The sequence below is a fragment of the Suncus etruscus genome, chromosome 6 (assembly GCF_024139225.1).
Source record: "Suncus etruscus isolate mSunEtr1 chromosome 6, mSunEtr1.pri.cur, whole genome shotgun sequence".
Lineage (NCBI taxonomy): Eukaryota > Metazoa > Chordata > Mammalia > Eulipotyphla > Soricidae > Suncus > Suncus etruscus.
The window spans coordinates 45,338,200-45,352,124 of NC_064853.1; the positions used below are offsets into that span (position 1 = coordinate 45,338,200).

The following is a 13,925-nucleotide window of genomic DNA, read 5'->3' on the forward strand; positions in this document are numbered from 1 at the left end:
CACAGCTGACCCAGGTTCGATCTGTGGCATCCCACATGGTCCCCAGAGCCTGCCAGGATTTCTGAGCACAGAACCAGGAGTAGCCCCTGTGTGCTGCGGAGTATAGCCACCCTCCAAAAGAAAATATCAATAAAAGAAAAAGATCTATAACTGCCAGGAAAGTTTCTAAATGACTACTCTGCAGAAGACTATACACTTCCTAGGGTTTACCTGAAGTACATGCAAAGGTCTTACCCCAGTAGTAGAGCTCACATAGGAGTCCATAAGGAGACTGTCAAACATGGCAGCTTCTTCATTAATTAGCTCCACATTTCTCCGTTTAAAAAGCTGAAAGAGAAGAGATCATGATAAGAATACTCAAACAAAAATGAAGCAAAAGTTAATTGTCAAGAAAGCCCTAGTATAGTTGAGACAAAGAAGAGGTTAAAAGAGGAAACTTCGGGGCCAGAAAGATAGCATGGAGGGAGGGTGTTCGCCTTGCATGCAGAAGGACGGTGATTCGAATCCCGGTATCCCATATGGTCCCCAGTGCCTGCCAGGAGCATAGAGCCAGAAGTAACCCCTGAGTGCGGCTGGGTGTGACCCAAAAACAAAAAACAAAAAAAGAAAACATCTCCTGCCTCATTTGCTTTTTCATCTTTGTTTTGTTTTTGGTCAGAGCCAGCGGTACTTTGGGATTAATCCTGGCTATGTCCTCAGAAATCACCCCTGGCAGGCACATCGGACCATATGGGATGCCAGGATTCGAACCACCATCTGTGTTGGTTGTGTGCAAGGCAAACACCTTACACTGTGCTATCACTCCGGCCCAACTTTCTAATCTTTTTATATCAGATTAGTAGTTATTCAGGATTTGACTGCATTTGGGGGGGGGGGGCTTTATTGGGTCGTAGTCAGCGATGCTCAGGGGACTATATGGGATGCTCGAAATCAAATCATGTGCAAGACAACAGTCCCACCCACTGTGCTACTGCTCCAGTCCCTTGGCATTTGGGTGTTTGGGTGTGTGTGTGTGTGTGTGTGTGTTTATGTTGAGAGAGGGCACACACTCAGCAATGCTTAGAGGTTACTCCTGACTGTGTCTGTGTGTGTGTGTGTGTGTGTGTGTGTGTGTGTGTGTGTGTGTGTGTCTGTGTGTGTTTATGTTGAGAGAGGGCACACACTCAGCAATGCTTCGAGGTTACTCCTGACTCTGCACTCAAGAATTACTCCAGACAATGGGGAACATATGAGATGCTGGGGGAGTCTAGACCAGGTCAGCCTTATGGCAAGGCAACCTGCTATACTACTTATTAAGTCCTTTAAAAAGGTACTTTCATAACTGAAGATTTAAACATGTCGACACTGGTGCTGTAATGTGCTAATTAAAACATTCAAATGCAGGGCCGTAGAAATAGCATGCAGAAGGAAGGTGGTTCGAATCCCGGCATCCCATATGGTCCCTCGTGCCTGCCTGGCAAAGAGCCAGGAGTAACCCCTGAGCGCTGCCGGGTGTGACCCAAAAACAAAAAAAAAAAAAAAACAAAAAAAAAGGGGTCGGGCGGTGGCACTAAAGGTAAGGTGCCTGCCTTGCCTGCACTAGCCTTGGACGGACCGCAGTTCGATCCCTCGGTGTCCCATATGGTCCCCCAAGCCAGGAGCAACTTCTGAGCACATAGCCAGGAGTAACCCCTGAGCGTTACCGGGTGTGGCCCAAAAACCAAAAAAAAAAAAAAAAATGCAAATCATTGTGACCTAGTGGTTTGTGTCAGCAACAACGTATTAAATGACTTTTATACTCATTTTTATGAAAGGTAAGGGCAAGCCAAAGCCATTAGAGGGCTAGGAAGATGGCCCAAAGATCTGGAGTGCATACTTTTCAGGCTTGGTCCCCACCCTACATGAATACCCCCTAAACACCACAAAAGGACAAGTACCCAAGCACTGCAGAGTGTATCCTGAAAAATAAAAATATACAGGTAAGTGGGTCAGACTGTGCCTAGACTTGAGTAAGGTACCAATAATGGTATGTGTGGTAGCACATAGATGATGAAGCATTGGTATTATCATTCTAGGGAGACACAACAAATAAATAGCTAGTGAAACTTTAAAAAGAGTTGAGCCTAAAGCTGAACCTTGAAGGCTGGATTTACCAGTGACTATATGGTAAAGGGGAAAAGCAAACAGGATAGAAATAAAATATTAGGACCAGAGTGAAAACACAGAGGTAGGGCGTTTGCCTTGCACACAGCTGATCTAGAATGAATGGTTGTTCAAGTAACAGCATCCCATATAGTCACCCTGTGCCTGCCAAGAGCAATTTCTGAGTGCAGAGCCAGGAGTAACCCCTGAGCACTGCTGGGTGTGACCCAAGAACCAAAAAAGAGACTGAATTTTGGGTCGGAGAGATAGCACAATGGAAAGGTGTTTGCTTGTTTCCAGGGCAGAAAGTGATTTGAATAAAATAACAGATGAATAAAATATTATAATGAAGATAGAAATAATTTCTAAATTATAGAAAAGTAATAGGAACTGAGACCAAAGTGATATTATAGTGGGTAGGGTGCATGTGGCTGATCTGGGTTTGACTCCCAGCATTTATATGGTCCTCTGGGCCTGCCAGGACTAACTCCTGAGTGCCTTCAGGTGATGCCCAAAACAAAACAAATCACAAAAACAAAGAAAAAATAAATAAATAGGGATTGTTTTGGTTTTTTGGGGGGTGGGGCCACACCTGGCAGTGCTCAGAGTTACTCCTGGCTATCTGCTTAGAAACAACTCCTGGCAGGCACCAGGGACCACCTTATGTCCTAGATAGGCTGCTTGTAAGGCCCCAGGGATTGTTTTTTGTTTCTTCCAATTTTGTTTTGGGCCATATCCAAGGGTGTTCAGTGCTTACTCCTGAATCTGTTCTTAGGGATCACTCCTGATAGGGCTCAGGGGACCAACCATACATAATGCTATAGTTCAAACCCAGGCCAGTTATATGTAAGGTAAGTGCTCTGCCACTATACTACCTCTCTGACCCCCAGTTTCATCCATTTGTTTAAGACAAAGTGTTATCTTTGGCCCAAAGACCAAGCTACTTTGGCAAGAATAAGGTTAAAGTGAAGAGTGAATATGAAAAAAAGGTGAATATGAAAAACCAATCATGATAGGGTCATGATGAGTTTTAGTTAACTCACTTGTTGCTCCCGCTTTTGCTTCCGGAGCTGAATGCCCTCTTCCTCTCTTCTTCGTCTCATTTCCTCAGGGTTCAGGGCATTGTTCTTATAGCTCTTCATTCGATAGTTATCTTTCCCTGGGCTGGCCATGGTCTCTAGAGAAAACAAAGTTACAAACATATTGGCAAAGGTTCTTTAAAAGGTGGCATTTGGGGGCTGGAGCAACTGTACAATGTGTAGGTCATTTGCCTTGCACATGGCTGACCCAGATTCAATTTTCAACATGCCATGTGGCCCACAAGTGATTCTTCAGTGCAGAGTAGGAGGAAACCCTTGATCACTACTGGCTGTGGTCTCAAAACACACAAATAAAAGATAACATTGGGGCCTCGAGGTGGTGCTAGAGGTAAGGTGTTGCCTTGCAAGCGCTAGCCAAGGAAGGACCGCAGTTCGATCCCCCAGTGTCCCATATGGTCTCTCCAAGCCAGCACTTAGCCAGGAGTAACCCCTGAGCATCAAACGGGTGTGACTTGAAAACCAAAAAAAAAAAAAAAAAAGATGACATTTCATTGGGCTTCTGTAATGCCTTCTACTCCCCTACTTGGGGGAAGTCACAGCTTTTTAATATCTAATGATCTCAACAAATGCACCTGACAGTTCTAATACTTCCATCTTACCAGCACACATCATCTCATAATCATAGTAAACTTGTTAAAGGTGCTGCTAGCAACTAATACTCGCATAAAATAGGTTAAGATATGCCAAATACTTAGAACTATGCTAGTCATATGGTAAATGCTCAATAGTTATGAACAATTTCATCATAAGAACAGATGCATATGGAACCAGAGTGGTGGCACTAGAGGTAAGGTGTCTGCCTTGCAAATGCTAGGACAGACCATTGCCCGGCGTTCCCCTAAGCCAGGAGGGATTTGTGTGTGCATAACCAGGAGTAACCCCTGAGCATCAAACAGTGTGGCCCAAAAAAAACAAGAAAAAAAGAACAGATGCATAGTCTATGGAGCAATAGCACAGCAGGTAGGGCATTTTCCTTGCAAGCAGCATCCCATATGGTCCCCCGAGCCTGCCACGAGTAATTCTGAGCATGGAGTCAGGAGTAACTGCTGAGCACTACTGGGTATGGCCCCAAAACAAAAACCAACCAAATGTATAGGAAAAGAGGGAAAAATTTTTTTAAAAGAACAAATGTATGGTGGCTAGAGGGATAATACAGCAGGTTAAGGTTAAAGCCTAGCACAAGGTCAATCTGAGTTCAATCCCACATGGTACCCAGGTATAAGCATCACCAGGTATAGCCCTGGAGGCCCAAACCCTGCCAGGATGTCAGGTAATCTCCAGGACCTCAAGGCCCAAGTATCACTGGATCCTTATGCAGTGGAATTTAACTACTGGCCTTGTTGGCAAATGACCACCAATGTGGAATGCTGGGGACCAAACTTTGCACCACGAGCAAGGCAAATGCCCTACCCTAAGTAATATAACTAGGACCCTCCCTCTTTTTTTTTTTTTGCTTCTGATATTTGGGCCACACCCAGTGACGCTCAGGGCTTACTCCTGGCTATGTGGCTCAGAAATCGCTCCTGGCTTGGGGGACCATATGGGACGTCAGAGGATCAAACCGCAGGCTAGGATCGATCCTAGGCTAGTGCAAGTAAGGCACCGCTAAGGCCCCTCACCTCTCCCTCTTTTTATGGAAGTTTGCCATCCTCTAATTTTTTTTTTTTTTGGTTTTTGGGCCACACCCGGTAACGCTCAGGGGTTACTCCTGGCTATGTGCTCAGAAGTTGCTCCTGGCTTGGGGGACCATATGGGACACCGGGGGATCGAACTGCGGTCCATCCAAGGCTAGCACAGGCAAGGCAGGCACCTTACCTCTAGCGCCACCGCCCGGCCCCCATCCTCTAATTTTCTGACCTGAAATAGTTGCAAAAGTACTGCAAAAGGGATTTAAAAACAAGTTTGTTTTTGTTTTTGGGTCAGGGGCTACGCTCAGAAATTGCCCCTGGCAGGCTTGGGGGAACCAATATGGAATGCCAGGATTTGAACCACTCCTTCTGCATTCAAGGCAAAGGCCCTACCGCTGTGCTATCTCTCCAGCCCTTTACAAATAAGTTTTATAGGCAAACAGAACGATTAACTCTAGTGCTAACTCCCTCCCAGGAGTTGCTAGTGTGTTTGAGAAGTGTTTTTTGTTTTGTTTGTTTTTTTTAAAATAGTAAGGCTAGGGGTGTTTGCATGCACACAGCTAACCTGGGTTTGGTCCCAAGCATCCCATATGGTCTCCCTCCCCCACAAGCCTGCCAAGAGTGATTCCTGAATGCAAAGCCAAGAGTAATTCCTAAGCATCCAAAAAAAAAAAAAAAAGTAGTAAGTAAGCAAGCTAGAGTAACAAGTACAACAGGTACACTTGCCCTGCACACAAGTGACCTGAATTTGATTTCTGGTACCCTATAACAGTGATGAGCAACCTGTTTTTCAACTGAGTCAAATCTGCCAAAACCGGGCCTGGAGAGATAGCACAGCGGCGTTTGCCTTGCAAGCAGCCAATCCAGCACCAAAGGTGGTTGGTTCGAATCCCGGTGTCCCATATGGTCCCCTGTGCCTGCCAGGAGCTATTTCTGAGCAGGCAGCCAGGAGTAACCCCTGAGCACCGCTGGGTGTGGCCCAAAAACCAAAAAAAAAAAAAAAAATCTGCCAAAACCACGATTGAAATTTATTTTGAGAGCCACATTTTTAAAACCGAAAATACATAGTATGGTACACTGTTTTTAGTTTCAATAAAGTTTTTATTGAGAATATTCTGCATGCAAGTATCCACATAGGTCGAGAGGATACAAACAACACAAATAAAACAAAAATTTTAGAACGATATTATTTATCGATGACGTTAAATTCCGTAAAATTTGCCTTACAATGTAGAGAAAATTACATCCTGACAATGACTGACAAAGTCACAAACACTAATGTGAACATTGGCCTTGTTTCTGATCAGAGTTGTGTGGAGTTGGCCGACGGGGCTACACACAGGGCGCACACTGACAGAGGCTAGGAGCAGAGTCCTGACTCCTGGAGCAGCCACCTGGCACACAGAAGAGTAAGTGTAAAGAGCCGCATGTTGGCTCGCAAGCTGCGGCTTGACGACCACGGCCATATATGATCCCTGAGTCACCAGGAGTGATCCCTGAACAATGAGCAAGAAGTTAAGCCCTGAGCACAACCAGGTGTGGATGATAATAATAATAATAATTAATAATACTAATGATATGGCTAGAGACATAGTATAGCAAGGTGCTTGCCTTGCACGCAGTTGACCCAGGTTCTATCCTCGGTACCAATATGGTCGTCTGAACATCACCAGGAATGACCTGAATGCAAAACCAAGAATAAGTAATCCCTGAGCACAACTGGTGTGGCCCCCAAACAAAACAAAAATAATGTTTAGGAAGAAAAGACGTGAGCTGGTTTTTCAAGCAGGAGAGATCACCTATTGGATGGAATCGAAAGAAAGGGTATATAGAGGAGAGAAAGTTGTCTACTAAGAAAATCTGAATAACTATGAAATAAAAATGGAAACTGAAGAGCTGAATTCTGGAGCTATAAATAGAGAAAAAGAAACTGAAAAGGAGTTTGTCACTCTGAAACAAGGTTTGAAAAAAAAAAAATAACAGAAGCAGTTAGGCCAGGCATGTAGTTCAGTGGTAGTGTATGCCTTAAATGTGTGGGGCTTTCATTTTGATCCCGACAGCTACAGAAAAAAATTTTCTAGGGGGGCTGGAGTGATAGCGTAGTGGCAGAGCATTTGCCTTGCACACAGATGGCCCAGGACGGAACTGGATTCGATCCCCAGCGTCCCCTATGGTCTCCCAAGCCAGGAGACATTTTTGAGTGCATAGCCAGGAATAACCCCAGGGCGTCACCCGGGTCTGGCCCAAAAACCAAAAAAAAATTTTTTTTTTAGGAAACTCTAGGGCCCTGACTGACTGACTCCCTCTGTACCTGGAGATAGAGGACAGAATCCTAAAGGCAATGCTGTTCCCCGTTACCTGACAAATAGTTTTTTATGACTCTGAGCCTGGGGTCTCCCAGAGGGGCTGACCCCTCCAAGCAGAGCTGACTGAAGCCTAAGGAGAGCAGGATTTGCTTCTTTAGTCACCATGGTGACAAGAAGCTATCACAAATATTTACTTATGACTTAACAGGAGAAACAAGTTGGGGGAGTGAAAATCGAAAAGACGAACATCTAAAAAAGCACATCTGGAATAAGCAACAAATGAAAACTTGATAAGTGATTTCCCCTTTCCACCCACAATATTGGATTTTATTTAAGAAGACCCTCTTTAACATACTGGTTTTCCTTTGGTAGTAAATTCTCGTTCTGTAGCACAAATCCATCCAACCATATAACTGGAAAGTATCTGACCCAGTGTGAACGCAACAGAATGAAGTGCCTCAAAATCAGATGAAATCGACCTTTATACTAAAGAATAAGGCAGGCATCGCTCTAGCCCCAACAGTGTTATACTTTATCATTTCATTATGGAATATCTAAAAAATACAAGAGATGGGGCCGGAGAGATAGCAAGGAGGTAAGGCATTGCCTTTCATGCAGAAGGACGGTGGTTCGAATCCCGGCATCTCATATGGTCCCCCGTGCCTGCCAGGGGCGATTTCTGAGCTTAGAGCCAGGAGTAATCCCTGAGCGCTGCCGGGTGTGATCCAAAAACAAAAAACAAACAAAAAACTATACAAGGGACAACAGTGAATAAAAAGAAACTCAAGGGGCTGGCAAGATAGCATGGAGGTAATCGGGGGGGCTAGTGGTATTTGGGCCACATCTGGAAGTACTTCGAAGACCATACCTACAGTGATAGGTATTGAGCTCAGGGCCTCAAGGAATCTCCATGCTAAGTCAGGATTGAAACAGTATGCAAAGTAAGAGCCTTAACCCTTGTACTATCTCTTATAACTCTTCAAATTTCCCTTCCATTTCTGCAGCAATATAATTTTTATCCATATTTATGTATTAAAAGGTAGAAATTTCTTTTTTTTTTAACTTTTGGACCAACTTAAGCTGTACTCAAGGGCTCTTCCCATCTAAGTGCTCCAAACTCAGCTGATCCACCTCAGCTCTCCATCCTCTATCCTTTATCTCTCTTGGATCTGCTACCTACAATGGAAGTGCCCAGCATACTTACTACTGGTCCAAATCTTTTTTTGTTTGTTTTTGTTTTGAGGCCACACCTGGATCCCGGATATGCTCAGGAGTTACTCTTGGCTTTGTGCTCAGAAATCACTCCTGGCTTGGGGGACCATACAAGACGCTGGGAGATCGAACTACAAGCAGTCCATCCTAGGTTAGCGCTTACAAGCCAGATGTCTTACCACTTGCGCCACAGCTCCACCCCTCTCAATCTCTTCTTTTGACTTATTCTTCTTCTTCTTATTATTATTATTATTCTTTTTGTTTTTTGTTTTTTGTTTTTGTTTTTGGGTCACACCCGGCCTTGCTCAGGGGTTACTCCTGGCTGTCTGCTCAGAAATAACTCCTGGCAGGCACAGGGGACCATATGGGACACCGGGATTCGAACCAATCACCTTTGGTCTTAGATCGGCTGCTTGCAAGGCAAAAGCCGCTGTGCTATCTCTCCGGGCCCTTATTCTTATTATTATTATTATTATTTTGGTTTTTGGGTCACACCTGGCAGTGCTCAGGGGTTACTCCTGGCTCTACACTCAGAAATCGCTCCTGGTAGGCTCAGGGAACCATATGGGATACCGGGATTCGAACCACTGTCCTTCTGCATGAAGGGCAAATGCCTTACATCCATGCTATCTCTCTGGCCCCTTGAATTTTCTTGACACTACTTCCAACCTTGCCCACTCTTCTTAGCCTCTCTCTTTTACTTCTCCCTCCCCCCTTCTGAGTCATACCCAGTGGCGCTCAGGAGTTACTTACTCCTGGCTCTATGCTCAAAAATCACTCGGCGGGCTCAGGCACCATATGGTGCCGGGTCTGTCCCAGGTTGGCTGCATGCAAGGCAAACAGCCTACCGCTGTGATATCGCTCCAGCTCCATTCTCAGCCTTTCTGATGATTCTTCTCCTTTAGCTACATACTCATTTCTAGAGTCACTCTCTCTAAGTCAGTATCATTAATCCTGTTACACCTACAGACTAGCAGGTGAAATGTTACCTCTTAATGACCTTCCAAAGATAACTCCCAATTTATGTCCTATTATGCTCAGTTCCTTGAACTTGATTCATATATTCAACTACAGTAGAACCCACTTATCCACATTCCACACCTTTAGTTACCTGTGAATTGAAAACATCACAATGAAAACTGGAGAGACAGTACAACAGGCAAGCACTTGTTTTTTGATCTGGGTTCAAGCCCCATTTGGTCCTCTGAGACCAAGAGTGATCCCTGATGCAGAGTCAGGAGTAAATATTGAGCACCACCAAAGGTGGCCCCAGAATACAACATAAGTAAGCAGGTAGAGAGAGTACCTCAGATAGTACTTACTCATGATTGACCAGGTTTACCTCCAGCACCACAATCTCCACTGCCACAAATTTGTGCTTAAAATAGATTTTTTTGGTTTATTTTTTTGCAAGGGGGGGGATGTGGGGCACACCCTGTGACACTCAAGGGTTACTCCCGGCTATGTGATGAGAAATCACTCCTGACTTGGGGAACAAATGGGACATCCTGGGTCAGCCATGTGCAAGGTAACACCCTACCACTGTGCTATATCTCTGTCCCTCACCCTCCAAAAAAGATTAAATACCTGTGGTCTTAGGATCTACATTTCATGGGGGGGTGGAAATACCTGTGGTCTTAGGATCTACATTTCATGGAGGGGGATTTGAGATGTCATACCCTGCAATGCCAGGGACTTCTAGCTTTTTTTTTTTTTTTTGGTTTTTGGGCCACACACGGCGTTGCTCAGGGGTTACTCCTGGCTGTCTACTCAGAAATAGCTCCTGGCAGGCACGGGGGACCATATGGGACACCGGGATTCGAACCAACCACCTTTGGTCCTGGATCGGCTGCTTGAAAGCAAACGCCGCTGTGCTATCTCTCCCATCTCTCCCGCTGTGCTATCTCTCCGGGCCCAAAAATTTTTTTGTTTGTTTTTTTTTTGTTTTGTTTTTTTTCCGGGCCACACCCGTTTGATGCTCAGGGATTATTCCTGGTTAAGTGCTCAGAAATTGCCCCTGGCTTTAGGAGACTATATGGGACGCTGGGGGATGGAACTGTGGTCCTGATCCTTGGCTAGTGCTTGCAAGGCAGACACCTTACCTCTAGCGCCACCTCACCGGCCCCTTCTAGCTTTATGCTCAGGAACTATTCCTAGTCGGCTTGTTTTTTATTTTTGGGTCACACCCGGCGGTGCTCAGGGGTTACTCCTGGCTGTCTGCTCAGAAATAGCTCCTGGCAGGCACGGGGGACCATATGGGACACCGGGATTCGAACCAACCACCTTTGGTGCTGGACTGGCTGCTTGCAAGGCAAACGCTGCTGTGCTATCTCTCCGGGCCCAAGAATAATAACTTAGACAATCTCATTCTGGGGGCTTTTCAAAGCAAATGGTCATAGAGGAAATTTTTTATTTGGTGATTCAATAAATAATTTGACTATCTTTTATACCTCCGTGTCACACAGAAACTCTATTAAAGGTGAAATTTGGGGGCCAGAACAATAGCTCTGCGGTAAGGCATTTGCTTTGCACGCGGCTAACACAGGATGGACCCTGGTTTAAACCCTGGCATCCCATACGGTCCCCTGAGCCTGCCAAGAGCAACATATGAGCGCAGAGCCTGGAGTAACTCCTGAGCACCGCCAGGTTTGACCCAAACCCCCTCCCCAAATAAAAATTAAATTAAATTAAAGGTAGAATTTTTTGCAGAAGGGCCCACATAAAAATTGAAAAGATTTTCAAGTCAGAATTTCAACTTTCTAACTAAAGTCAATATTCTACATTTCATAGTCTTTGACAGCATTCTAGCTACTAGAGGACACTCTTATATTCTTTAAATGCCGACTTGCCTTTTCAGAATCTGCTACCTGACTCAAATCCTCAGATGAAGTGTGATCTGTGTTATCAAGAATATATAATAGGGGACAGAGTAGTGGCACATTGGTAGGGCGTTTGCCTTGCATGCAGCTGACCTAGGACAAACTGAGGTTCAACCCCCTGGTGTCCCATATGGTCCTTCAAGCAAGGAGGATTTCTGACCCCTGAGCCAGGAGTAACCCCGAGTGTCACCAGGTGTGGCCAAAAGTAAATAAATAAAAAACAAAAATATTAATTCAATTTAAAAAAATACTCCTGGGTGCCACAGTGACAGCACAGCAGTAGGGCGTTTGACTTGCATGTGGCCAATCAGGAAGGGATGCAGTTTCAATCCCTAGCATTACATATGGTCCCCCCGAGCCCGCCAGGAGTCACTTCTGAGTGGAGAGCCAAGAGCGACCTGACCCCTGAGCGTCACCAACTGTAGTTCCCCCCACCCAAAAAAAATCAAATTTAAATTAAAATACTCCTTTGTTCCTGGCTATTTTCTGTTCCTGATTTTCTAAATGTTCTTGAGCACTATATGCAGTAACAGAAATCAAGCTGGGGGTCCACCCTGTGTAAGACAAGAGCCATATCCCTGTACTCTCTCTTTTGCACCAGTACTCTTCTGTTTGTTTGCTTTTTTAATTTTGGAAGTCACATCAGTGGTGCTCGGTAGCTATCACTTCTCTGTGTTCCAAGACTTGATAGTGTTCAAAAGTAATGGGAATCAAGCTCAGGCCTCCTATATGCAAAGCATGCATTCATCCAGCCTGTTGTGGGTTTTTTTTGTTTGTTTTTGCTTTTTTGGGCCACACTAGGTGATGCTCAGGGGTTACCCCTCGCTATACGCTCAGAAATCACTCCTGGCTTGGGGGACCATCTGGGGGATCGAATCGCGGTCCATCCTAGGTTAGTGTGTACAAAGCAAATGCCTTACCACTTGTGCCACTGCTCTGGATACCCAACCCTGGTTTTTGATTTTGCTTTTATCTAGGGACACTCCAGTGCTAAAGACTTACTTCTAACTCTCTGTACTCAGGGATCACCCTTGAAGGGGCTTGGGGGACCACCACATGCAGTGCGGGGGACTGGTTGCGTGCAAGGCAAGTGCCCTACCTACCAAAACTATATGGCCCTGTGGCTTTTTGTCTTTTGTTTTTAAACTTTTCTCTCTCTGAGTCTGAGATGTGGCTCAATAGAAGAGCAACTGCCTTGAATACATGTGGCCTTAGGTTCAAACCCTAGCACCAAAAAATAGTTTCTCTCCCTTTGTTGGCTGGAGGGTCACTCTTGAGTACAGACCTGAAATATCCCCTGAACACTGCCAGGAATATCCCGACACCCTCCTAATAAAGTCTGGGCCCCAAGCCCTGCACTGCAAGTACTGCCCCTATTTCAAAAAATTTGTAAAAGCCAAAGCAATGTATAATGGGTATGACACATTGTTCAATCCCTGAGACTCCATATAGTCTCCTGAGTTCACCAGGAATCCCTGAATACTATGAGGGATCACTCCAGTAATAGCTCTGATGGACTGAAGCAATAGTACAGCAGGTAAGGCACTTTTGGGCTGATCCAGGTTTGACCCCCCCCCCCAACATTCCCTATGGCACCCTGAGCACCACCAGAAATAATTTCTTTTTTGGGCCACTCCCAGAAGGCAAACACTATCGCTGGACTAACATTCTGGCCTCAGAAATAACTCTTTTCTTTTTCTTTTCTTCTTCTTCTTCTTTTTTTTTTTTTTTTGGTTTTCAGGCCACACCCGGCAGTGCTCAGGGGTTACTCCTGGCTGCCTGCTCAGAAATAGCTCCTGGCAGGCACGGGGGACCATATGGGACACCGGGATTCAAACCAACCATCTTTGGTCCTGGATTGGCTGCTTGCAAGGAAAACACCGCTGTGCTATCTCTCCGGGCCCTTCTTTTCTTCTTCTTTTTGGTTTTTGAGCCACCCCCAGTGACGCTCAGGGGTTACTCCTGGCTATGCACCCAGAAATTGCTCCTGGATTGGGGGACCATATGGGATGCCAGGGGATAGAACCACGGTCCATCCTAGGTTAGCGCGTGCAAGATAACCCCCCTAAGTGTTGCTGGGGGTGGTCACCCCCCAAAGAAAAATCCAAGTTACAGTAAGGGTCAGAGCCATAGTATAGCAGGTAAGGCATTTGCCTTGCACACAACTGACCCAGATTCAATTTCCAGCATCCCTATGGTCCCCTGAGACTGCCAGGAGTGATTTCTGAGTGCAGAGCCAGGAGTAATCCCTGAGCACTGCTGGGGGTGGCCGCAACTCAAAACAACAAAAAAAGTTAGAAGATCAAAGATACTGTGTATGGGGCAGAGAGATAGCATGGAGGTAAGGCGTTTGCCTTTGGGTATGACCCAAAACCCAACACCCCCCCCCCCAAAAAAAAAGGTACTATGGGGCCGGGCGGTGGCGCTAAAGGTAAGGTGCCTGCCTTGCCTGCGCTAGCCTTGGACGGACCGCGGTTCGATCCCCCAGTGTCCCATATGGTCCCCCAAGCCAGGAGCAACTTCTGAGCACATAGCCAGGAGTAACCCCTGAGCGTTACTGGGTGTGGCCCAAAAACCAAAAAAAAAAAAAAAAAAAAAGGTACTGTGTATCTTTGTGCTGGTAAAGTTAGAATGAGTTTGGTAATAACTTTTGAAACTTCTGAAATTTCCTGAGCAATA

The 13,925-nt window shown here is 45.5% G+C and overlaps 1 protein-coding gene across 1 annotated transcript in view; it reads right to left on the reverse strand.

Moving 5' to 3' along the window:
- The window catches only part of KPNA6 (karyopherin subunit alpha 6), a 47,982-nt gene that overhangs the window by 17,903 nt on the left and 16,154 nt on the right, over positions 1-13,925 (reverse strand). Inside the window, exons 2-3 of the mRNA XM_049774784.1 lie at positions 3,165-3,298; positions 235-327 (exon numbers count right to left, since the gene is read on the reverse strand). Of these exons, the coding sequence (XP_049630741.1) occupies positions 235-327; positions 3,165-3,298 (227 nt within the window). The remainder of the gene's footprint in view (positions 1-234; positions 328-3,164; positions 3,299-13,925) is intronic.